Consider the following 25,685-nt stretch of genomic DNA (forward strand, 5'->3'; position numbering starts at 1 on the left):
TAAGTGATGACACACAGGAAGTCTGAAAACACTAAATAAGCACTGGCTTTTAAGATATTTGTCCTGAGCCCAGGATCGATGACCCAAGTCTGTTCTTCTCTCTGTTTCCAGATTGGTGCGTCTCTGTTTGCCAGTAACATTGGCAGTGGGCACTTTGTGGGTTTGGCAGGCACAGGAGCGGCTGCAGGAATTGCCACTGGAGGATTTGAATGGAACGTAAGTGGTACACATGTCAATAAAATTGTAACCTCAGAGGTATCCAAAGAGATCAGGTGAGCCCACATTGTCTAAAAATCCAACTCACTTCAATGTTGTCAGAGCCCTCGCCCAGCAGCACCTGCTTCCCCCAGGGCTGGCGACTGGCAGAACAACCCACCACAAGAACACTTTGTGTTGATTCCCTTCCCCCAGCCTCTCTCACCTCTAGTCCAGCTAGTGGGGAAAGAAAAGTCCGTTGCTATATTAGGAAACCATGATCTCCTCTGCATAATTTTGCTGGGAGATTGGCGTGTAGGAGTTGGGGAGAGTTGTCATCGTTTTTTCTTTCTTCCCAGCAGTGAGGAATTCAATGTTGTCTTCACTCCTTTCTTTATCCCAAGAGCCCCTTTCTCCTTCTCTGTCTTCTCATTCCCCTCCCACTAAGGGACAGCTGCGAAGGAGTTCAGAGGCTACCTTGTAATCCACTATCAGTGCTGTTCTGTTCTCAGCCTGCTGGGGGCAGACCCTGTCTATAACCAAACACCTCACTTGATTAAAATGACTACAACTACTGCCCGGAATTGGCAGAAGGGCCATAAGGGTTTGGAAAAGGGTAAGATAATGTGCCTCCTTTCCCCAATCAGTCTATCTGTAGCTCTCCATGGACTCAGTATGTGCACCAGGAGGAGATGCAGGAGTTGCGCAACACACCCTTTATGCTGTATTTCCCCCTCTTAGATCCGCAGGTCATAAGGTGCAATTTGCATCACATGTTACTACTCCCTGGAGAGGAATTGGGGGCACAGCTCCTTGTAGAGCATTTTGCTGTTTACCTGGTGCTCTGGGATGACCCATCGTGAGGGGGGAACGTGGATGAGCACAATCCTTGGGATCCAGCCCTGTTTTTCCCTTGGATCCTTAGACGCTGGAAGAATTATTGGCCATGCCCCCTGACTGTTGCACTCCATTGCAAGCCCCTCCTTAGGTTTTCTTAAAAATAGAATTGTGTGTTGGGTATAAAATATGGCCCCATATAGTTCTGAACTTCTTTGTGCATGGGGAAGGGAGTAGAAGCTCACTTGAGAGCGATACACACATTGGAATCAGGGCTGGCTCTAGGCACCAGCGCTCCAAGCATGTGCTTGGGGCAGTACTTTCCAAGGGGCGGCACTCCGGCTCTTTTTTTTTTGCTCGGGGCGCAAAAAGCCAGGAGCCAGCCCTGAGCGGAGGTGAGCTGCATCGGTGGGGGGCACGGGGAGGGCCGCAGGAAGTAACCCTGGAGGAGGGTGCAGAGAAACCGCTCCTCCCCCCCCAGCTCACCTCCGCTGCACTGCCGCCTGCTCCCCCAAGCGCGCCGCCGCTCCATTTTTCCCCCTCTCTCCCAGGCTTGCCGCGTGAATCAGCTGTTTCTTGTGGCTGCTTGGAGACTGGATCGAGGTACTAAGTAAAGGGGGCCGGGGCAGTGCTAGACTTTCTTAAAATTTCCTGGTGGTAGCAATAGTCATCTGTCACCATACAAAGGTTTCTGTGGGCTGCTAGTCTTCTAACCACCATGTTGTCTACACCTGCTCTTGGCAAGGCTAGGTGAAGCAGTGGCTAAAATGCCTGCATCCAGGGTATGCTAATGCTCTGATTGCTACTGCTAGTGGAGCTGCAGTGGGATAGTGCAACAGAAGGAAGTTTTAAGACCAGTGTGAGATACACTACAAATGTATTTCCCCATGGACAGACATGGGGCAAATGCCAAAGCAACCTTATTTTTGATACTCCAGTAAGTCTGCTGCAGTGGGGACTCTTCCTTAGGTGCTTCTGTTGGACACCTGGGGTGAAATTCTAGCACCATTCAACTGAATGGCAAAACTCCCATTGACTTCAGTAAGGCCAAGATTTCACCCCTGGAGTTCCAACTGTAAAATGCTCGACAGGTAGAAAGAATGAGGCTGAGGTGCCTTCACTGGCCACCATTTTACTCACTGCAGTGTTTATAGTTGGCATTCAGCCTGATATGTGGCTTTGGAAAATGCTGGTGACAGGACCAGAGGCTAAGTCAGCTGTTCTTTCCTTGGTTACAGGCCCTGATATTTGTGGTGATTCTTGGCTGGTTGTTTGTTCCCATCTACATCAAGGCTGGGGTAAGTATGGACACTAGGTTATATCTTTTATGGTTCCCTGTTTCAATCTTTCTGTTTCATTTTGTTGTGTGTGTGTGGGTCTAACACCATCACAAAACCATTGTCAATGGGAAGAGAGACCTGGATGTGTCAGGCAGTCTACATAAGTTATGTCTGTATATATTTAAACAACAAGGTCTCTTTGTCTTTGAGATCCCAAGATGAGCAGCATTTGACTCTGCCTTTCTGTGCTTCTTGGAGGCGCCTGCTCCTTGGCCTTCTTAATTTCTAGTGCACTTATCAGTGTGGTATCTGGGTGGAAGAGCTTGCTGATGAACTATGGTAGTTGTGTCTGTTGCTCGTAGTATGAATTCTTCTCCCTCTTCTTCTGCAGGTGTTGACGATGCCAGAATATCTCAAGAAGCGGTTTGGCGGCCGACGGATTCAGATGTATCTGTCAGTCCTTTCTCTGCTCCTCTATATTTTCACCAAGATCTCGGTGAGTTAAGCTTTTCCAGTTCCTCTATTCTAAGTGAAGTTCCTATCTATTATTATTTTACACTTGTATGAAATCTCTCTACCTGTCTGGTTAACTTGTCTCAGATAAAAAACTGTTTCCATATTGTCACTCTTCCGTCTAGCAGTGCTGACCATCCAAATCAGCTCTACAGCTCTGTGTGTCTGTGCCTGTTGGATTATACCAGGGGACTCTTTCTCTAGATGGTGGTTATGATTTAGCTTTCTTTTTCCAAGATTTTGTTTCCACATGTGCTCCCCTCTGGAACAGGCCAGGCTGGCTGGAGCCTTGTACTATACAGTATGCTACATCTCAGGCATCAGTGATAGAAACTGAAGAGAAGGTTCCAAGCTATTAGTTAGTACCCAGTTCTCTGCCTTCACTCACTCATTTAGGCATTTAGTTTTAGAGCTTCCTATGCATCATCTGGGCCCAGGGTCTCCCATTCTGACTCCTGAACTAGATTCTCCTGCCGCAGGGTATGAGTAACTCCCTTTGGCTCCCGTGGGAGAAAAGAGGCCTTTCCCACTCATCCTTCCATCAGTATCCTCGGCTGAACATGCAGCTTGTTAGTATTAATGAAGCAAAAGTGAGAAACGAGAGAGGAAGGCAGATGGGGAGAAGAGAGAGAGATGGGGTTAGAAAATACGGGAGTGGGAAAAGCAAGGGGAGAAAGGGAAGGCAGAGGAGAGTCTTTCTGTGGATCAGCTTGAGCTATGAAGTGTGGCTAACGAGGGCACAGCAGTAGCGAAGGGAGCTGTGATTTTCCTCCCCTTTTGAAACCATTAAATCTCCATCCAAGTCCACAGGTCAGGCAGACCTGGGTCTGTTGTTTTCCTGCAGTTGCCATGGAAGTTTACTCTTTGCCCTCTGCATAGGAGCTGAGTGATAATAGTACAATTTAACCTAAAAGACCTGGCCTTTTGCTCCCATTCGCATGCTCTTACGATAACCGATTCTTATCAGGGTTACAAATTAAACAGGTTGGGACTATCAAGAAACGGCAAGTTGGATTTTGATTTCTGTTTATTTCAGTGAGGAGCTGTCAACATAAGAGTTTTTGTATGCAGCTGTAATTGGAAATGCATCCATTTCACAGGGGGTATTATTCCTGCAACTCTAGCGGATGTGGAGTGAATCCATACAGATAAATGGCTCATCATTCTAATCCAAAACTTATATCTATATTTCTGTGTTCTTTATGATCCCATCACTTGCTACCTACATGCCAGATTCACAAAAATAATTCTCTTTTTATGGGTAAAATCCCTCGGTGTGTGTCCAACTTACGCATCATACTCTGCATTGGGGATTTCCATCAACTCCAGCAGAGGAACCCTCCTCCCAAGCAAATGGAGTGGCTCCACTCACTCGCAGTTATCATTACAGACCTGAAAATGAAGTTGCCTCTCATGTTCTTGCACCCTCGGTTTTCAGGGCAGAGCAGAGCAGTAGCTGGTGGATCTGTACAGCAACAGATCAGTTGGTCCCAGTCTGGCTCCACCACTCGATCATCCCACTTTGCCCACAAACAGAGCTGCACAAGTCCTCATAGGGAGCCACTATGGAACTGTTTTCTGGCACTCAGGGGTATTGTCTCCTGCATAAGTTCCCCAAACCATGCGCCTCCTCCTGATACAGCAGAACCACTCTTCCTCTGTCTGTCTGACTCCTGGGTAATTGTATGGCCTCCGACGTGCATGCATCCGACGAAGTGGGTATTCACCCACGAAAGCTCATGCTCCAATACGTCTGTTAGTCTATAAGGAGCCACAGGACTCTTTGCTGCTTTTACAGATCCAGACTAACACGGCTACCCCTCTGATGTATGGCCTCTATTACTGTAGTATCTGAGTGCCTCACAACTTTTCACTGTATCGAATGCACCTAATGCTTCTGCTGCATTGTGGCCCTCTGCAGCTGTAGAAAAGGGGGCAGGATTTGTCTTAAAGAACGAACTGAAGGTTTGATTTACATGTTGTGTTTCATTGGATGTATGCACAGTATTCTGTTTATTAGGACTCAGTCCCCATTCTTATTAGTTATGAAGCACTGTTAGTGTACAATAGTGTGCAAGACACCACCCTCAGCTTGCTGATGAACTAAAGATGTGGCAGATACAATAGAGCACAAAAGAAAACAAACAGAAAGCTGTGATGCTTCATGGAATAGGTGGGTCTTTAGCATCTGCTTGGTGGAAGGGGGGGTGAATAGTGCAAATTAATATTGTGTCAAGCGTATGGTGTAACATAAAGTCTAGATTGGGTGAAGGAGACAAATGAGAGAGAGAGAGGGGCAGAATAGGGGTTCTCAAACTGGGGGTCAGGACCCCTCAGGGGGTTGTGAGGTTATTACATGGGGGATCGCAAGCTGTCAGCTTCCACCTCAAACCCCGCTTTGCTATCAGCATTTATTATGGTGTTAAATATATAAAAAAGTGTTTTTAATTTATTAAGGGGGGTTGCACTCAGAGGCTTGCTATGTGAAAGGGATCACCAGTACAAAAGTTTGAGAACTGCTGACCTGGTAAAATGTAGGAGTTGGAGGAAATAAGAGGAGGCAGAGAGCTTTGAAGGTGCAGGATAGCATCTTGATCACTAAAAAGCCAAATCCTGTAGTGCTGTAAATGGCATCTTATTCAGTTATGCCTATGCCCCTGAGCTATGTAACTGGGCAAAGCATGGGCATTGAGATGCACCAGCGCAGTCATGTAAAAGTTGAAAGGAAGGTGTAAGTGGGGAGCAGGGGAAAGAAAAGGATCATGCCCTGCAGAGAAAGGGGGCATGTCTAGGCCAAAAGGATAAGATCACGTGCAGTGGTGTAAGAGGGGAAAGGCATTAAATTAACTTGCTGTAAGTTAGGGGATTGTTCCACCTGAGCTATACCAGCCATCAACAAAGTCGTGGACCCAGCTAACCCAAAATAATGGCCAACGTGCCCCAGAATAAGGGGCAGCACAGTCCAAATGCCACTCCAATTATAGCTTGTCCAGTGGTGACCACTGTGGAAATTCAGATGTATTTGCTGCACAGCAAGGGGCCGGAAGGTATGCCCACTGCAGTGGCAAGGAGCTATCTAGCCATGGGCAGCGCACCATGCTATGTGGCCAAGTGCCAGTCAGTCCTGCATGACACCAGGAAAAGGATAAATACAGAAGGCCAGTGGACACTAGCTCTTGTACATAAGAGGTTTAGTTTATGTAGATACATCTGTTGTGCATCTAGGCATCATTGTAAGTGGCATATGCAGGATGGCAAGCAAGCTGTACGTGGCTCTGTGGGAATCTTTCACTCTCGGTGCCAGAGTGTCTCGGTGACACAGCGTGAGCCAAGAGATTTCAGAGATTTGCATGCTGCTTCCTTGGCTGCTGCCTTTGCAGTTCCTCAGGCTTTTGTCATCCTGCTTTGAAAGGACAGCTTTCCTTACACTTGCTAGCAAGTCACACCTAACAATGAGTCACAGTGTTGATGCAATTTATATTTGCATCTCAGAAGGATCTTGCATTCATGGTGCCTGTTTTACATGCTGCTTCCTCACTTACGCCAGGTTGGGCAAAATCTCAAACACCGTATGTAATGTCCCATATGTATGTATGTTCCATGGTCACTCTGCTGTGTGAGCTGTTGCCATGGTAGCTTTCAAGGTAGGAGTTGCTAACCACTAGCGCTTCTACCATTGCTGTCACCAGTGGGGCTGTACCAGTGGTAGAAAAGGTTGGCAATTTTAAGATCATGCAGTGTAGCAAGGCATTGGTGACCAGTAACTGACTAAATTAAGACTCAAAGTATCTGGTGAAACAAGTAACTGGATGCTCCCCCATAGTCTGAAGGAATTTAAAACTCGAGTCTGTAAATGCGTTGCAAATGTTCCTTGGAATTCTTTAGCTGTAATGGTAGTTGTAAAAGGACACTCATGTCATTGTAGCTTTGCCTAGTGTTTCCTGAATTACGTGTGCGTAGCTCTGGAGTGATTTTTTTGTTTGAATGTACTAAATCTTTTCCATGTAAAAAACAGAGATAGGATAAGGTTTTAATGGTATCCATAAAAGAGAGTTAATGGAGTAACAAGGAAATATCAGTAGTAAATTAACGTAACTGGGAGGCAGAAGAGGTGAACTTGGAAGGTGATTCAGCAATTCCAAGGAGTTTATGTATTGCTCAGTGTAGTGGAGTGATAACCCCGCTCCTGTCTGGAAGGGCTTAAAACAGCTCTGGCAGAGGGCTGCAGCTCTAAAAGCTGGGCTGATTGGGGAAGTAGCCACAGCTGGCCTGTATAAAAAGGCTGGGAGCCAGAGGCCAAGCAGTCTCTCTCTGCACTCAGAGAGAGAAGGGCCTGGCTGCAGGGAGCAGAGACAGGGTACCTGGGTGGAGCAGGGCTGGGGACAAGCTGGGGAGCTCCAGCCTGGATAGCCCCAGGCTGCGGCCTAGTAGGAGGCCAAGGGGTACTGGGGGTTGCAGAGGGCAGCCCGTGGGTAGGCCAAGGCAGCAGGTCCAAACCCAACCTTGCTTGTGATGAGTGGCCTATACTGTAGGGTTACCATATTTTGTGCCTCCAAAAGGAGGACACTCCACGGGGCCCTGGCCCCGCCCCCAGCCCCACCCCCTCCCCCGCCCCAACTCCGCCCCCTCCCCAAAGTCTCCGCCCCCTCCCCTGCTTCCCGCGAACATTTAATTCGCGGGAAGCCTGGGCAGGTAAGGGGGAGTGTGGGGGGAGGAGGTGCGGCCCAGGCTGGCCCCCCCGGCGGCTCCAGCCTGGGTCGGCTCGGGCCCTGGGGTGCCGGCCCTGGCCCCCGGCCGACCACCCCCGGCCCGCCCAGTACTGCCGGCTCCCGGCGGCCCAGCGCACCCCCCGGCGGCCCGACCCCGCGGCCCAGCGCACCCCCCCGGCGGCCCGGCTCCCGGCCCGACCCCCCGGCTCCCGGCCCAGCGCACCCCCTCGGCGGCCCGACCCCGCGGCCCAGCGCACCCCTCCGGCCCCGCGGCCCCGGCCCGGCTCCCGGCCCGGCCCAGCGCACCCCCCCGGCCCCGCGCACCCCCCCGGCGGCCCGGCTCCCGGCCCGGCCCCGCGGCCCAGCTCCTGGCCCGACCCCCCGGCCCCGCGCACCCCCCCGGCGGTCCGGCTCCCGGCCCGACCCCCCGGCCCAGCGAACTCCCCCGGCCCCCCGGCCCCGCGCACCCCCCCGGCGGCCCGGCTCCCGGCCCGACCCCCCGGCCCCGCGAACCCCCCCGGCGGCCCGACCCCGCGGCCCCGGCCCGGCTCCCGGCCCGGCCCAGCGCACCCCCCCGGCCCCGCGCACCCCCCCGGCGGCCCGGCTCCCGGCCCGGCCCCGCGGCCCAGCTCCTGGCCCGACCCCCCGGCCCCGCGCACCCCCCCGGCGGCCCGGCTCCCGGCCCAGCCCCGCGGCCCAGCGAACTCCCCCGGCCCCCCGGACCCCCCCGGCGGCCCGGCTCCCGGCCCGACCCCCCGGCCCAGCGAACTTCCCCGGCCCCCCGGCCCCGCGCACCCCCCCGGTGGCCCGGCTCCCGGCCCGACCCCGCGGCCCCGCGCACCCCCCCGGCGGCCCGGCCCCGCGCACCCCCCCGGCGGCCCGGCTCCCGGCCCGACCCCGCGGCCCAGCGAACCCCCACGGCCCCCCGGCCCCGCGCACCCCCCTGGCGGCCCGGCTCCCGGCCCGACCTCCCGGCCCCGCGCACCCTCTCGGCGGCCCGACTCCGCAGCCCCGGCCCGGCACTGCGCCCCTGGACCCCGGCCCGGCACCGCGCGCCCGGCCCCGCAACCCCGGCCCAGCCCTCCCTCCCGATTTTCCCGGACATGCCCGGCTTTTGGGGATTTCCCCCCGGACGGGGATTTGAGCCCCCAAAAGCCGGACATGTCCGGGAAAATCCGGACGTATGGTAACCCTACTATACTGCAGTCTGCCCCAGGGAGCGGGGGCTGGTTGGTGACTGGCAGTGGCCTTATTCTGAGGTGAGGTAGGGATAGTGGATGGGGGTTCCCCAGGGAGGGGAGACCCTAGTACTGAGGGGTGTACTGTCAGGGGGCAGCACCCCAGATACCAGGGCACCGGGGTCCGGGAGGGACACAGGGGCCAGAGGGACAAGTGGATCACCGGCCTGCAGGGGGTGCTCCAGGATGCTGGAAGAGCTAATTCCCAGAGTCACCAGCAGGAGGCGCTGCAGGGGTGTGTCCGCTCCTCTACACTCAGGATGTTAAATAATTAACTATGTTTCCTTGCAGGATCGTTTTATGACCAATAATATTTGTAGCCATGTAAACTAAGCTAATACTAAAAATAAATGAACCTCAAGCTTCGGGGCATAAACTGATCAGCTGTGAGGGTCAGGAATGAATCCTCTCCCATAGAGAGCAGCATAGGCTCATAGTTAGCCTGTGGGATTAAGCTTTATGAATTCCTGCATCTTAACCCAGCCTCCATGGCTGCAGATGGCAAAGGCAGAGGCGGAATTTGTTGGTGGGACCATGCATGTGTTTCACACCCTGTGTGGTGCACGGCTCAGCTCCACAATGGCTCTGCATGCGAGCATGCAGTGGCTGGTGGTGGGACCAGGGCTGGAGGATCTGCAGTTGCACAGGTCTCCTCCTTGCCCTGTAGGCAGGAGGGGTGAAGGGGGGGTTGAGGTGGTGACAGTCTCAAGGAGAAGTTTCCTCAGTGGCCTGGGGAGAGGTTTTCTTCCTCCAGCATCTGCCCAGCTACTCAGGTTGAGTGCTGTGGAATGGATTTGCCCCTGAGTATTTTTGTTTTAGTTTTCCTGTTTGTAAAATGCGGAGGATGATACTCAGTTGCCAGGTTTCAGTTGCCAGGCTGACTGGGGAGTCATGAGGATATGTTACTTACTGATTGTAAAGAGCTTTAAAGGTAAAGTGTGCTCAGTAGTGTTGTTCTGTACAGCATGGCACAATTAGCCAGATGCATGACTTCTGCCACAAGGAGAGGGGTGATATAATACCTGACTAGATGGCACTCCCTGTGTTCCTTGAATAAATGTTTGCCCTAAAATCTAGTAGAGCTGACGACTAAACAGCCCTCTTAAGCTTTGTCTGCCCTGGGATTTTAGGGTGAGGTTTTCAAAAGCACCTAAGTGATTTAGGAGCACAAATTCAGTGACACGACTTTTAATGACACATCTGCTCCTAAGACATGTAGGCACTTTGGAAAATCCCCCCTTAGCACTGGTGCAGCATGTTGCACTTGCCAACCCCTAACAGAGAGATGATTTACACTGGTGAGGCATGATTTGGATTGGAATTGGTTACTCTGATTTCAAATTATGTCTACTTTAGGAGTTTGCATTGGTGCAGCAGCAGCTGTGTTGGTAACTAAAATCCCAGGATTTACTCATGAAGTTGCAAAATCCATGTCCTTATACAAGCGCAAGAGCTAATTGTTTCTTCAGCTGGCCAGTTGAATGCTAATTACTTTGACAGATATTCATGGAACTTGTGTTAAATATGGTGTTGCCTTTTATTCCTGTTTGTCCTCAACTGGGCAGTCATACCAAACATCTGTATTGAACTGGAAAGGTGAGGTGTGAAGAATAGCATAAAGCAAAGACGTAAATAAAGACAAAAGAGCCATTTAACAAAACTCTTCCTGGATATAATGTAAAGATTATCAAAAGACTTGGGTGTTAGCATGGTCTGGGATTTAAGAACTTTGCTGAACTGTTTCCCCATACATAAATTCACAGGCCTGGAGAGGTGGGTAGCCAGATTTAGCTAGGAGGGAATTGCTGACACATTTCTGGGAACTATTGTAAGAAGTGCAGAGACTAAGAAATGAACTTCAAAAGGCAGTTGGCAGTTAAAATAAAGCAGGCCTGGGTGACCAAGGAGACAGGATTTGTCTTTATTTTGCATGTGCTTTTATTTATTTGTGCAGTGCTTTGGGGTGGGGAGGACAGTAATAGATACTAATAGAAATGTTATTTTTATCTTAAGCATTCCCTAAACTGTCATCTTTCCTTTTATTAGGCAGATATATTCTCTGGAGCTATATTTATCCAAATAGCCATGGGGTTGAATCTTTATTTGGCCATAATCATACTGCTGGGTATTACTGGTCTTTACACGATCACAGGTGAGTTTGTGGAGCAGATTGTTACATTAAAAACAAGTTCAAAGGGGATCCAGAAAGATGAAAATGGAAGCGGGGAGTAAATGGGAAGAAATGAGAGCGTGAAAGGGGAGACGTGTATGTGCATATGAGAGAGAGAGATGGAAGGCCAAGGAGAGACAATTCCCATGAAGGCATTAGCAGAAAGGCTCTCATAAAGGCATTTCTTTACCTTTAGGTGGCCTTGCTGCTGTGATTTACACAGACACCTTACAGACCGCCATCATGCTGGTGGGATCCTTTATTCTCACAGGATTTGGTGAGTAAATCTGATGAACGAGAGCTGGAAGGATCAGCTACAGCCCCCAGTGTCCTGTGAAAATGGATCCAGCACTGTGGAGTCCTGAGAGGTTAATAGCTAAGGAACTCCCATTGCTTCTTGTATTTGTCAGGGAAGGAGAAGAGCCACATTGCTAAGCCCTCCTGTCATCCTGACCAAGTTCTATAGTTGCCATAGGTATGTAATTCCAATGACAATGGGAGAGGAGATTCATAGATTCCAAGGCAAGAAGGGACCATTGTGATCATCTATTCTGCCCTCCTTTATAACAGCCTATAGAACTCCCCAAAATAGGGGCTGTGTTATTGTGAATGAGAGGCCAGGTGTCCATGAGATCACGTAGGTACTAAAATGCAGTCCATCCTGTGAAATAGAACCCTGGTATTTAGGGCTCAGGCTACATAATTAATCAAGAGGAGGTAGTAAAGCCCTGTGAGGCTGTAATTTCCTCCCCCTTAACTTGTGACTTCTAATTGGACTTCCTCTGTGTAAGCTTTTCACTGAATGAAGCTGTCCCCCTGCTTCACAATAAACAATATTTCAGATTGACTTAATCAGGTGGACGCTGCCTCTGGTCCTTACCTGTGTCAGGGAGCCTGGAGATATTATACCTGACAAAGTGGAAGCTTGGATCCTGGGCATGGGAAGGACAGTGGAGTGTAAAGGAATCTTTTAGAGCTCTATAGTGACCTGAGAAGGAAAGCCAGTGTGGCTTCTTGCTAATGAGAGTTTTCACAGCACATTCGTTGATGTTTCTGACAATGTTGATCTCTATTGGGGCAGGTTTATCACATTGATAGCATGGAGTTTTCTCCTTGGACTCTTCAGCTCCATTAGGAATTTCAAGCGTCCAGTACCATGAGCAGTGTCTTTATGTTCTGTTTTTCAGCATTTGCCAAAGTAGGAGGATATGAGGCCTTTATGGAGAAATATATGCAAGCAATTCCAAGCAACACCTCCTATGGAAACATTACCATTGACCCAAAATGCTACACCCCTCGGGCAGATTCTTTCCACATCTTCCGAGACCCGATCACTGGAGATCTGCCATGGCCAGGCCTTACCTTTGGCTTGAGCATCCTCGCTTTGTGGTACTGGTGCACAGATCAGGTAGTGTAAAGGCAACAACTGGGAAATTCAGAGCATTCTAAAATTTGCAGTCTAGTTGGATTGATCTCTCTCCTCCCAACCCTGTGCCATAAAAATAGCTATTATCTCCTGAGAGGAAATTGATTTTTTTTCTCTGTAGCTTTTAGATTCTCAGCCTCTTCTATGTTAAGTGAATAGGATGTGTATGTTCCTTTACTATTTTTTCATGCCATTCTGGACATATGCTGTGTGTGTGATTTCCCCCCCCCCCCCCCCCTGTTTCTTGTGACATGCTGGATGAACATTGAGGGCCCAATTTTTAAAAATTGGGCATCTTAATAGGACAGACACATGCATATGACCTTTATCAATCTGGGTATAGACTTGGCTTCCCATCCAGCCATACTAGGCATATCTACTCTGTCTGTGTGGGCTGCTCAGGGGACAAGTGCAGTACTCAAGAAGTGCCAGAAAGCTAGTACTGAAAGTGCCACAAGACAGCATTCCAGCTCCCCCCAAAAGAGCCACAACACCATTCCGGAGTGTTCTGGCAGGACTGGAGCACTGGTGTTGCTTTAATCTCTTGCATAAACAATGCTGGACAGTTGCTCTGTGTATGTGTCTGTCCCCTCATCGGGTGCCATGGTGCAGGACCGTCCATGTGTTTTTCTTTCCTTTCCTACTGCCGAGGTCAGTGGTCCATCCAGTCTCCAAAAATGATCAAATTGGGATGCTTCAGAGGAAGGAGACTGCACTACTGTAATTGTGCAGTATTCTAAACCATGTGTGAGTGTGTGTGGGGGAATTCTTCAAGCCCCTATGCTCTGGAGCACAAGGATTGAGGGCCTTTATCATCTGTAACCTAGCTGGTGTAATAGTGTCTGCTCTTCTTATTCATGTAAATGTCTAGTCCTTTTTGACTATTAATAAGCTATTTGGTTCAATAATATCCAGTGACACGGAGGTTCACAAGTTAAAGATACATTAGTCCAGGGGTCGACAACCTTTGGCACGCAGCTCACCAGGGTAAGCACCCTGACGGGCCAAGCCGGTTTGTTTACCTGCCGCGTCTGCAGGTTCGGCTGATCACGACTCCCACTGTCCGCGGTTCGCGGCTCCAGGCAAATTGGGGTGGCGGGAAGCAGCACGGGCCGAGTAATGTGCTGGCCGCCGCTTGCCGCCGCCCCCGCCCCCATTGGCCTGGAGCCGCGGACAGTGGGAGCCGCGATCAGCCGAACCTGTGGACACGGCAAGTAAACAAACCGGCCTGGCCCGCCAGGGTGCTTACCCTGGCGAGCTGCATGCCAAAGGTTGCTGACCCCTGCATTAGACAATAGAGTATCTACTTTTAGCCATTTAAATGTGTTCTCGGGCCTTCAAATGCCCTTGTATTTTTCTAATTATGAGCAAGAGCAAAGACTTCTCGCTGGAATAGTTGAAACAGAATCATTTGTGCCTTGGTGTGCCCGACATCATGTGTGGGTGACAAAGCTGGAGTCATTCACATCTACTGTCTCATTGACAGGTTATTGTTCAGCGATGCCTCTCAGCCAAGAACATGTCCCATGTGAAGGCCGGCTGTGTCATGTGTGGGTACCTGAAGCTGCTGCCCATGTTTTTGATGGTGATGCCTGGGATGATCAGTCGAATTCTGTACACAGGTAAGACCTAGTACTGTAGCCCCCTCATTCTCTTCTCATTCCTCTTCCAGTTTTCTCTTTGCTGTCCCCCCTCCAGCTCCTTCAGTCCCTCTCCTGACTCAGACCATGAAAATACGTACACAGACCAGCCTTTCCCACACAGTAAGAAGACCCGGCTCTTTTTCCTCCCCCTGCTTAGGGCTCCTGGTGATGCTATCACTGTCCTTGTGGGGACAGGAATCCTAGAGGGTGTGTCCTCTTTGTTGGAATTTGTTACAGCATTCCTGCTCTGACTGAGAGGGTGGGAAACACTCCTGTCTGTGACTGACAGACTTCACAGGGCAGAGGGAGGGGTGCCTGGATCCCAGAGAGGAGTGTTCCCAGCTCATGGAAATGCCTGTGATTTGCAAGCTGCCTGAGCTCAGTGTGAGCACAATACCAGTTGGTTTTTTCCCTCTCCACTGAGCTGTGTGTACAACAACGGAGGAGAGCAGGTGGTCTGAGCAGGGAGGGCTTTTCAGAGCACACACTAACTTTGCCCTGGCCCCTGAGCCCCGATTTTGTAGTCCTCACGTTATTCAGTCCCGACTTCCTGTGCAATTCTGCGCATGCAGTTTTGGTGGCTTGACCTCAGCACCATCGCTATTCCCCAGCTAGGAAAGAAGTGATGCAGGAATGGAATTCCTTCCCACAGCTGCAGAGCCAAGGGGGATAGGCAAATAAATCCAGTGGTTTAGCATGGAGATGGGTTTGGGAAGTACTCTTGATTTTTGGGTAACTTGCTGCTATGACCCCATGTAACCCTGTCTTGTTATCTTTTTCTTAGATACGGTGGCTTGTGTTGTGCCCTCAGAATGTGAGAAATACTGTGGCACCAAAGTTGGCTGTTCAAACGTTGCTTATCCAAAAATGGTGGTGGACCTTATGCCGAATGGTAAGATGCTGGTTGTGATAGTGTTTTTGTGGGAAAGACATGGATGGCAGATTAATAGAAGTTGGGTGTTGTGGGGGAGAGATTCCCAGAGCTGGAATTCAGCTACCAGAACTAGGAGACCTGCATTCTCATTTAGTCGATTTGACATCACTAGTTTCTTGAGTTATCAGGGCTCAGCTATCATAGGCCCTAGATCATTCCAATATACAGTTTATTCCTATACATGCCAAGCATTCTGATCAATGTGACCATAGATGCCAGATGGTTACAGACTAGCCATGACAATGTTACTTATTTGCAAACATGAGGCAGTAAGACACTGCTGGCATTAGCCCAGTGTGAGAAATAAATCTGGCCTACAGTTGTCAGTTATTAAGAGGTGGCCTCTGCCAGGATCTCTGTGTTGAGTGATATGCTTGCAGTTCCTCCGCTAAACTCACTGGTCTGGAAAGAGAAAGTGCAGCCCCCCTGGGGTTATTGCTCTCCCACAGACCCAATAAAGCAGTATAAATAGGGTGACCAGATGTCCCCATTTTATAGGGAGAGTCCCGATTTTTGGGTCTTTTTCTTATATAGGCTCCTATTACCCCCCACCCCCTATCCCAATTTTTCACACTTGCAGTCTGGTCACCCTAAGTATAAATAACAAGTGTGTGTTTGTGTGGGGGTGTCTCTGACCCCTCCCATTGTACACAAAGGACTCCTTTCTGAGTAAATACACTCAGCCATTATCCATCTCCTAACAGCCCAGCCTGGGTATTATGTGGTATTGTAAATGTTGTGCTTCCTGACCTAAAAGGCACCATTACCTTCCATCTGCAGTAGGGTACCATGAAGTTGTCATAAGCTGGGCATGCTTCATTTACTAACAGCTGGGTTGGAGGAGGTCAGACCATGCACTCAGAGATGTCACTTATGGGAGCTTTCCCAGTGACTGAGTCTCCCCAGCTCAGGTGGTGTCTCTCTCTGTGTTTCAGGTTTGCGAGGTCTGATGTTGTCAGTCATGTTGGCCTCTCTCATGAGCTCCCTGACTTCCATTTTTAATAGTGCTAGCACTCTGTTCACCATGGACATCTACACCAAAATACGATCCCGGGCAACTGAGAAAGAGCTCATGCTGGCTGGAAGGTAAGTGATACTGCGCCCCTTCCCAGCATTAGGAACCTAATGAAATATTGGAGCCATCACAGACTGCACCCTTCCAAGTTCATCTTTAAGTGCCTTGATGAACAACCTTTCACTGAATGCATATGATGCAGCGGTGACCTCTTGTGGCTTGACTGCTTAATCTCATGTGTCTTTCTCGATATTCTGGGGGGTAGTTTCCAGCCATGTTTCTTATTTAAAGATTAATCTGAGGTGTCTATTCCCTACAGATATCCCAGGGGATCTATTTAAATTTCATTCCAAGATGACAGTTAGATAAAGCTACAGCATCAGTAATATTCACTAGCTATGCTGTAGATTTCTCTTTTATTCATCTCTCTCTGCTGTTTTATTGATTGCTGTATTTATAGGTGACTTCTTATTATAGGTGATTTATTATTTTTATAGCAGAGTTCTCATTTTGGGTTGACTAAGAGCTAAGGGATCTGGTGAGATCTCATTGCTGGTTGCTTCCCCCCCACACTCACTCCCCCCAGTACTGATGGCTGATTACTGTTGTTTTTGCTGATGTTATAATGCTGGTTGAATAACGCAATGACTTGTTAAATTGTTGATTGGTTCATTGTGATTTCTGTATTTCTGATTGATGTTTATAAATAGGTGGCTAACAGATTTTTTTTTATTGGCTGTATTTGCAGGTTATTTATTTTAGCTTTAATTGGTATCAGCATTGCTTGGGTTCCCGTGGTGCAGTCAGCTCAGAGCGGGCAGCTCTTTGATTATATACAGTCTATCACCAGCTACCTGGGGCCACCCATTGCTGCTGTCTTCCTGCTTGCTATCTTCTGTAAGAGGGTCAATGAGGAGGTGAGTACAGGCTAGGAGAAGAGCTATGTGCGCAGAAGTTCACAAAAGACATTCATCTGTGCACTGGGACAACTGCCTTTTCTTAGTTTCAGTTTCTTTGAGGCTATTCCTGCTACAGGCCAGAGCCTGAGGTTCCAAAGCAGAATGCTTGAGGGGCTCTTAGCTCAGTTGAGGAATCCTCATACTCCCCTTCCACCACATACATGTAAATGTGCATGGACTTCATTGGACTTTATTGGCTCCTAGACAACTGTGAAGCTGGAACCACCTACTGTTTCACTGTGACTTGTGCTGAAGGGATGATTTCTGGGAAATAGTGCTTTAATGCAACCTTCTAGGTTCTCCGTGGGTTCTGTAGGCTTCAACAAGGAAGAGGAAAGTCCTGTGGTTAAGCTGCTGGACTGGAACTCACGAGATCTGGGTTCTATTCCCAGCTGTGCCACAGACTCCCTGTGAGAACTTAGGCAGGTCACTGCTGGCTTGAATTTCAGAGGTGCTGAGCACTCAGAACAACTCCCTCAGAAGTCAGTGGGAACTGTGCGCTCAGCACCTCTGAAAATCACTCCAATAATAGCTCTGTACTCGATTTCCCCACTTGTAATGCTGAGGATAATACTTGCCGATGGTCCCCATGAGGATAAATTCATTCATGTTTCTGAGGTGCACAGATGCGATGGTGAGGAAAGCCAATAGATAAACAATATAACACTGTTTCCAGGTGGGATTGGCGCTTTCTAGTTACTTTGACTCCTTCCTCTGGAGATTGGTGGATATACTAACAGTAGTAGTAGTGGATATTTCCCAAGCAGGGATGTTCCATTTCCAGTCACTGCTTGGTTGAACCTCATGGTTAATGGATCAGATCCTGCGGTCCTGAGTAAAAAATGGATTAAGAACTAGTAAGATCCTCAGCATCTGGTCCAAAGCACACTCCTAATTAGAAAAAATACTGCGATCAAGTAAAAGCTGAAGAAATTTGAAGCACTGCCTGGATCAAAGTCCCATTTTTATTCCAGATTAGACTTTTCGGAAAGATTCTTATTTCTACTGTAAACGGAGTGTCTCATCTTGTCTTATTCCAATATATCTCTGTGATTTTTCTGACCATTTAACAATAATAGTCACAAAATAAAATTAGTTCAAATTAGAAAATTTCCAGCAGGATATTTAATTCTGTACCATTAGTTGTCTCCTTTTTAGCGTATGGGCCAAATTCTACTTTAAATGGTTGCAACTTGACTAAAGTCAGAGGGCTACATCTGCTTACTCCAGGAGTGACTTTGGCTCTGTATGTCTGTTGGTTTTGTTTTATTTAGGGAGGTGCAGAATTGAGAGAGTTATATAGGGTAAACACATGGATAGGGAAGGGCAAATCTCTGAAGGTGGTTCTTTGAGTATTGTCCCTGTGGGTGCTCCACTGGAGATGCGGTAGCATCCCTGCACCTGGGATTGGAGATCTTCCCTAGCAGTGCCTGTTGGGCCATACAGGCACTCCTCTCAGTCTTGCACCATGAGCAGCATCTATTCAGTGTTGTGTGGTCCAACTGCCCTCAGTTCCATCTCAATTGCCTTGGTCTGTGACCAAATCCTTAGCAGAGTCTTGCATATGTCTTTACTGTCCTTCATAATACTACTGTTTTCACTACTATTTCTTAGTTATTAGCTGCTTTTTAAAAATTCCCTTTACCCCCTCTTACAAAAAATATCTTTTTTCCTTTGGCTTTTTCATCCCTATTGTTTTTAGATTAGCATAGGTTTCCTTTTCTATGCCCTTCCCTACTGGGTAGCTCTCCCTACCTGGGGCTATGCCCAGATCCTCCAGGTTTAAGAGGTGCTTCTCCTGTCATGAGGCTATCCCAGTGAGCAATGGCTACTCATAGTGCACACCATTTGTGTGAGAGGCACATATCACAGAAGTGCACACAATGTCTCAAATTGAAGGCTCGGTCCAGAAAGGACCGTGAATTGAGGCTAAAATTTTAATAATGGAGAACTCACTGCGACTAGCCTCTGACCGTGGCCCTGATACCTCTCCTTCATGGCAGTCACCATCAGCATGGTCATCAGCCGACCCCTGCTCACCGTGCACCACAAAAAGAAAATCTTCACTTTCCCTGTCAAGTGGAGAAGAGACAGGCCTCAGTTCACTCACCAAGGAGCCACCTTGGAAAAAGGCAACTCCCACGAGGTTGGTAGTCTCGACATCTTTGGGGGCAAGACCTGGCTCCTGTGACCATCCAGACACTACTAGTCCCAGCACTCTTGAGGTCCAAGGGCCCTAAGAGGGCAGGACCACAAATAGACCCACAATCACTTGGGACTGAGACGGACAGATCAAAAATCTCCCTCAATGACTTTGAGTGCGTCAGCACCCACTGAGCCCCTGGCGCCATCTACTGGTTGTTCAACAGAAGGCATTTAACGTCTGCACCATAGCTATCCATTATGTCTGCACAAATACATATATAGCCATCAGTACCAATGATGTCCTGCTGGTATCACAAGAGTTCTGCTACCTGAGAGACCTGATCTTCTCTGACACTCCAGAATCACCGCTCTTCTGTACCAAGCTCCCAACAGTCCATGCCTCTCCCCTGGAAATACATCTGTCACACACTGCTCTCCTTCACCATCGAATACCGCACCACCCTTCTCCATTGAGGAAGAGGAGGAGGAGTACTCCATCATGCCTCACACTCCACAATCATCTCAAAGGGCTTCCCAGAATCATACTACTGCCCTTGATACCCAGAGACCAGAAATGACACAAGTCCTTGTTATGGACATCCCTGGATGCAGCCCCAGGTGTCTGTTCCCCTATACTGGCCTTGGGCTGCATATAGGTCATACTTTCCCAAACCACCTGCAGAGCAGAGACAGGGACAAATACACTCTCTGTCCTTGTCAGACTCTAGGCCTCTTACTCTGAACCAGAATTACTAGAGGAGCATGATGAAGAAACAGAGGAAGAGGTTACATCACCAGCCCACATCTCCTCGTCCTTCCCCAATGAGGCCATCATGCCATCACCTTCAACATCAGTAGATGATTTTAAACAGTTCCACAAACTGTTCCCCAGGATTGTGGATTCTCTCCAGATCCCCGTGGAGGAAGTTAGAGAACAAAAGCACAAGATGCTCGACATCTTGCAGGCCTCCACATTGGCAAAGATCGTACTTCCGATCAACGAGGCCTTGTTGGACCCGGACAAGTTGATCTGGCAAACCCCAGCATTAATACCCCCTACCTGCAAGTGAGTGGAAGAGAAGTATTATGTCCCCGCTAAGGATATGGCATTCCTATTTTCTCATCCTACTTCAAACTCCCTCATAGTCAATGTGGTGCAGGAGAAAGGATGACAAAACCATTCCAGGACAGCCCCTTACAACAGGAACAGGAAGAGGAATGGCTAATTATGAGGCTTTCCTAGCTAAATATAACCATATGAACTATTCCAAGTTTCATGAGGTCAGTCAACATCTCCTAGAGGACAAAAAGGAGCAGGTGGAGGAAGGACAACTTCTGGCCTGTACAGTGCTACAGGCCTCTCTGGATGCTGCGGACACGGTGGCCCGCTCCATTGCGGCATCTGTAGTGATGAGACGAGCCTCATGGTTCCATCTCTCAGGGTTCCCCAGGGAAGTGCAGATCACGGTGGAAGATCTACTGTTTGAAGGATCTAAACTCTTTGCCGAGCACATTGATGACGCCTGACATTCTTTAAAGGATTCTAGAGTGACACTGAGTTCTCCTGGCATATATACAGCAGTGCTGAAGAGAAGACAGGTAGATATCAATCTACTCCAAGATCTCAACCTCCACATTCCACCCTTCAATGGCTTTATGATACACAATGCAGGTGACAGAGACCTCCTCCCAAGCACAGACAGACATTGGCACAAGCAACTACACCCCACCCATCCACCTCTACACAGCAATTTTGAAAATGTGGTCAAGGCTCTGAGATGCCTCCCCTGGTCCAGTTGCTGAAACCATCTCCAGTAATCCATCAGTTTGGCAACCGCTTGACCCCATTCTAGCCATCATGGCGACAGATCACCTCTAACAAGTGGGTCATGGAAATCATCAGCAAGGGGTATTCTATTCTGTCCTCTTTCCTAACCACCCACCCCTCTTCCCCATCTCTCTTCAGGGACCCTTCTCACAAACACCTACAAGAAGAAAATAAACCACCTTCTGCGACTGGGTGCTATAGAACTGATCCCATTCCAACACAGAGGGAAAGGTTTTTATTCCCACTATTTTCGGATCCAAAAGAAATCCAGCAGATGAAGACTTATCCTAGACTTGAGGAACCTCAACAAGTTAATCAAATTACAATGCTTCAAGATGGTGACACTATCAACAATAATCCCAGCACTATAACAGGGGGACTGGGCCCTCAACCTCCAAAACATGTACTTCCACATCACCCTTCCCACAGCGATTCCTCAGATTTCATCTGGGGTCCGACCATTATTAATAAAAGGTTCTTTGACCTCTCTACAGCACCAAGGGTATTTTCCAAGATCCTCATAGTGGTGACGGCACCTTTGCAAACAAGGGATTGTAATATTCCCATACGTAGTCGACTGCCTCCTCAAGGCTCCCTCCAGATGAACCTTTTCTCAGACTTCAGCCTCCAAGTAAACATACAAAAATCGGTACTGATGCCAGTACAGCATCTGGAATTTATTAGGGCCCAACTGGATGCTATAAAGGCCAGAGCCTTTCTCACAGTGCAGATTTTCCACAATAATCACCCTCATCTCCACTGTGAGAACCTGCCCATGGATTTCCACCAGGACTTGTCTATAGCTGCTTGGTCATATGGTAGTGGCCAAGTTCATGGTGAAACATGCAAGATTGCACACGTGCTGCCTTCAGGGATGGCTACGAACAGTGTACATACCCCACAGACATAGCCTCAACACACTGCTCTCAATACCAATCAAGATCAAGGACTCATTATATTGGTGGACGAAACCCTGAAATGTCTGCATGTGAGTCCCTTTCCTCCAACCAACACTGTCCTTGATATTGACAATGGATGCCTCACTGTTTGGACGGGGAGCACATCTACAAACTCACACAGTACAGGGCAAGTGGTCCCTGTCAGAATCCATGTTGCACATTAACCTTCTAGAATTACGTGCATGCTGACACTTTCTGCCAATAATCGACAAAGGACCATAAGAGTAATAACACACAACACCTCCTGCATGTTCTAGATCAACAGATGGGGGGTGGGGGAGGGAGAGAGGTCCCAATCCCTATGTGCAGAAGCTCTGAAATTGTGGAACTGGTCTATCTAACATGGCATCGACATCTCTGCCACATACCTACCCACCTAAACACCATGGCAGACTTATTGAGTGGGAGGTTCTCACAGAACACGAGTGGGAGATGGACACAAGAACCCTACAACACATATTCAATCGCCCAAACATAGATCTGTTTGCCACTCCCAAAAACACCAAATGCCCACAGTTTTGCTCAAGAGCAGGTCTAGGTCACCAATCTCTGGGGGATGCCTTTCACATTTTGTGGGATGCACCCCTCCTCTATGCTTTCCCACCCTTTCCCCTACCATTCAAAGTGCTCAACAAGATACAAGTGGAATGAGCGAGGGTCTTCCTCAGAGCCCCATGCCATGACAGATATGGTATCCCAACCTCTTGTGCATGGCAGTCTGTCTACTGATTACCCTGCAGTCAACACCACACCTCTTCTCTCAGGAGACAGGCCAGATTCTCCATCCAAATCTAGAACTTCTCCATTTGAAGGCCTGGCTCCTTCATGGTTCCAGGATCCGAAGGTGACCTGTTTGGAAGGCGTAAAGGAGATTCTTTTAAATAGCAGATATTCGACAACTGGATATACGTACCTACAGAAATGGAAAAAGTTCTGGATGTAGTGCAACACCAAACACATCCCATCAGTTACCACTTCTTTACCAGTCATTCTGGATTACATCCTGGAACTCAAGAGATCGGGGCTATCCACAAGATCCATTTGCATACATCTGACCGTCATTACTGCATTCCACTCCAAGATAGAGGGCAGTTGGTATTTACCCACCCAATGACAAAAAGACCTTAAAGGTCTCCAAAACCTTTACCCTGAAGTATGAGACCCCGTCCCACCTTGGGATCTCAGCCTCGTTCTATGCTGTATCACCAGCCCCCAGTTGAACCAATGGTGTCCTGCTCCTACATGCACCTATCCATGAAAACTGTGTTTCTCATAGTGATTACATCTGCCTGACGGGTAGGCGAAATTGGTGCCCTGTTGGCATACCCTCCCGTACACAATCTTCTATAAAGATAAGGTCACGTTATCACCTCACCAGTAGTCCTTACCCAAGGTACCACCCTCATTCCATCCAAACCAACCTATCCACCTTCCCTCCTCCTTCCCTGAGCCACATGGCAATCAGCCCGAGGTCAGATGTCAGACAGGCACTAGCCTTCTACCTTGACAGAACCAAATTGTTCAGACAATGGCCACATTTATTCCTCTCTATCGCTGAAAGATCAAAAGGTTCAGCCGTATCCAAACATCTTTTGAAATGGATCTCGGGGTGCATCCACCTTTGCTATCAACATCACAAACTTCAGCTCCCATCTGGCACTCAGTTGATCTCCACATCAATAGCTTTCCTGAATACTGTGCTGATTACTGACATTTGTAAGGCAGCCACCTGGGTGTCCACAGACCCCTTCAGTCATCATTACGTGATCACCCACAACGCAGCATCAGGTGTCCTACTAGGACACACAGACCTGTCCTCGGTAGAGATCATTCCCAGCCTTCCAACTAGGGGCACTGCTCTACAGTCACCTACAGTGGAGCACCCATACCGACACTACTTGAAGAAGAGAAAGTTACTCACCCTATGCAGTAACTGAGATTATTTGAGATGTGTGTCCTATGGGTGCTGCACTACTTGCCCTCCTCCCCTCTGCTTCAGGGTTCAAACATTGACTCTACAGTAGAAAAGGAACTGACAGCGGTTGGACCACATAGCGCTATATAGACGCCACTCTCGGCACGAAACGGGGAGGAGTGCATGTGCGGCCTAACGGGCCCTGCTACTGAAGATCTCCAATCCCAGGTGCAGAGACACTACCGCACCTAAAGTGGAGCACCCGTAGGGAAACACATCTTGAAAAACCTCAGTTACTGCATAGCATGAGTAACCTTCTCTTCAAAGGTTTGGTTCAGATAAGGATCTAAAATGCTAGAAGCTCATCTGACATTCTGCAAACTTCAAAAACAGCTTGAATGAGCTGTGCTGTGGGGGCAGAGGATTGTAATGATTTAATAGATTTTTAAGGCCAGAAAGGAACTTTGTGATCATCTAGTCTAACCTCCTTCATATCACAGGCCAAAGAATCTCATGCAGAGCTGGGACAGGGCATTCCTAGCAATTTTATTGAGACATGTCAAGGTTGCAGAGCCTCTTCTTCTAATATCTGAGTGCAAACTTCATGTAATTCTTGAGAAATAATTTCTTTTCAAAACAAACACTGCAGTGCTGCTGTTCTTTTTAAAAAACCCTTGCTAGTAACCCAGCACTCATGAGCAAACCTTCAATAACATAGTAGCATGTACAGGCTAATACTCCCAAGCCACCCTACAGTCACCCTACATTTGTAGGGGAGGGAGGCGGGGTTCTAAGGTGCGGTTATATAAAGAAAAGAACTATTTGTAAAGCCAGGAAAAGCACTTTGACCTTTTCAAAGGCTTTTGGAGATTCTCTTGATTTCCTAGCCAGTACATGATGTGCGTTTACACTAGGAGTTCAATTTAATAACTGGTTTGCTTCTGGTTAATAAGAAGGCTTATGTCTCTCTGTTCTTAATCCCTGGGTGATGTAGGTTGCTCACGTGTCCACTGGCAGTAGTGCACATTGCATTGACATTAGTAGGTTAAAGAAAGCAATGTATTTACATACGTATTTACATACAACAGCTTTCTGATAAATCTGCCTGTCACTTTCTTTTGCAGGGTGCCTTCTGGGGCTTGGTCATTGGGCTGCTCATTGGGCTGTCTCGAATGATTGCAGAGTTTTCCTATGGAACTGGCAGCTGTGTAAACCCCAGCAATTGTCCAAAGATCATTTGTGGAATTCACTATCTGTACTTTGCTATAATCCTTTTTGGGATCTGCATCATCATCATCTTGGGCGTCTCACTGATAACTAAACCCATTCCTGATGTACATGTGAGTATCACTGTCTCTCTTGCTCTTTCACTTGCTCTCCTGCTCCCTGAGATACAGGAGATCTATGAAACCGATCACTTTAATTTACACTGAAAGTAGCATTAAGTATATTCTACCCTGGAATTTTACATTATACAAATTATATAGGATCCTTCCAGTTAACTGGGTTCAGAGAAAAGTTTTGCATCTTCCTCAAATTATTCCTTGCTCCAGATATCTCTGGAAATGAAGCATGCTCTGCTAGGAAAACAAATGTTTTGGAGAGTACTCTGTAACTACTGGTTTCAGAGTAGCAGTTAGTCTGTATCCGCAAAAAGAACAGGAGTACTTGTGGCACCTTAGAGACTAACAAATTTATTTGAGCATAAGCTTTCGTGGGCTACAGCATCCAAAGAAGTGGGCTGTAGCCCACGAAAGCTTATGCTCAAATAAATTTGTTAGTCTCTAAGGTGCCACAAGTACTCCTGTTCTTTCTGTAACTACTAACACCTTGAAGACATTATATACAGTGGAACCTCAGTGTTATGAACACCAGAGTTATGAATTGACCAGTCAACCACACACCTCATTTGGAACGGG

The 25,685-nt window shown here is 48.3% G+C and overlaps 1 protein-coding gene across 4 annotated transcripts in view; it reads left to right on the plus strand.

Annotated features, from left to right (window-relative positions):
- The window catches only part of LOC101945629 (sodium/glucose cotransporter 1-like), a 46,981-nt gene that overhangs the window by 16,265 nt on the left and 5,031 nt on the right, over window positions 1–25,685 (plus strand). For all 4 annotated transcript variants that reach the window (XM_065568338.1, XM_065568339.1, XM_065568336.1 and 1 more), the window contains 11 exons: window positions 112–216; window positions 2,271–2,330; window positions 2,704–2,808; window positions 10,819–10,924; window positions 11,139–11,219; window positions 12,130–12,350; window positions 13,855–13,990; window positions 14,796–14,903; window positions 15,881–16,031; window positions 16,709–16,877; window positions 24,891–25,106. In XM_065568338.1, coding sequence (XP_065424410.1) covers window positions 112–216; window positions 2,271–2,330; window positions 2,704–2,808; window positions 10,819–10,924; window positions 11,139–11,219; window positions 12,130–12,350; window positions 13,855–13,990; window positions 14,796–14,903; window positions 15,881–16,031; window positions 16,709–16,877; window positions 24,891–25,106 — 1,458 coding nt within the window. The remainder of the gene's footprint in view (window positions 1–111; window positions 217–2,270; window positions 2,331–2,703; window positions 2,809–10,818; window positions 10,925–11,138; window positions 11,220–12,129; window positions 12,351–13,854; window positions 13,991–14,795; window positions 14,904–15,880; window positions 16,032–16,708; window positions 16,878–24,890; window positions 25,107–25,685) is intronic.

The sequence above is a fragment of the Chrysemys picta genome, chromosome 15, assembly GCF_011386835.1.
Source record: "Chrysemys picta bellii isolate R12L10 chromosome 15, ASM1138683v2, whole genome shotgun sequence".
Lineage (NCBI taxonomy): Eukaryota > Metazoa > Chordata > Testudines > Emydidae > Chrysemys > Chrysemys picta.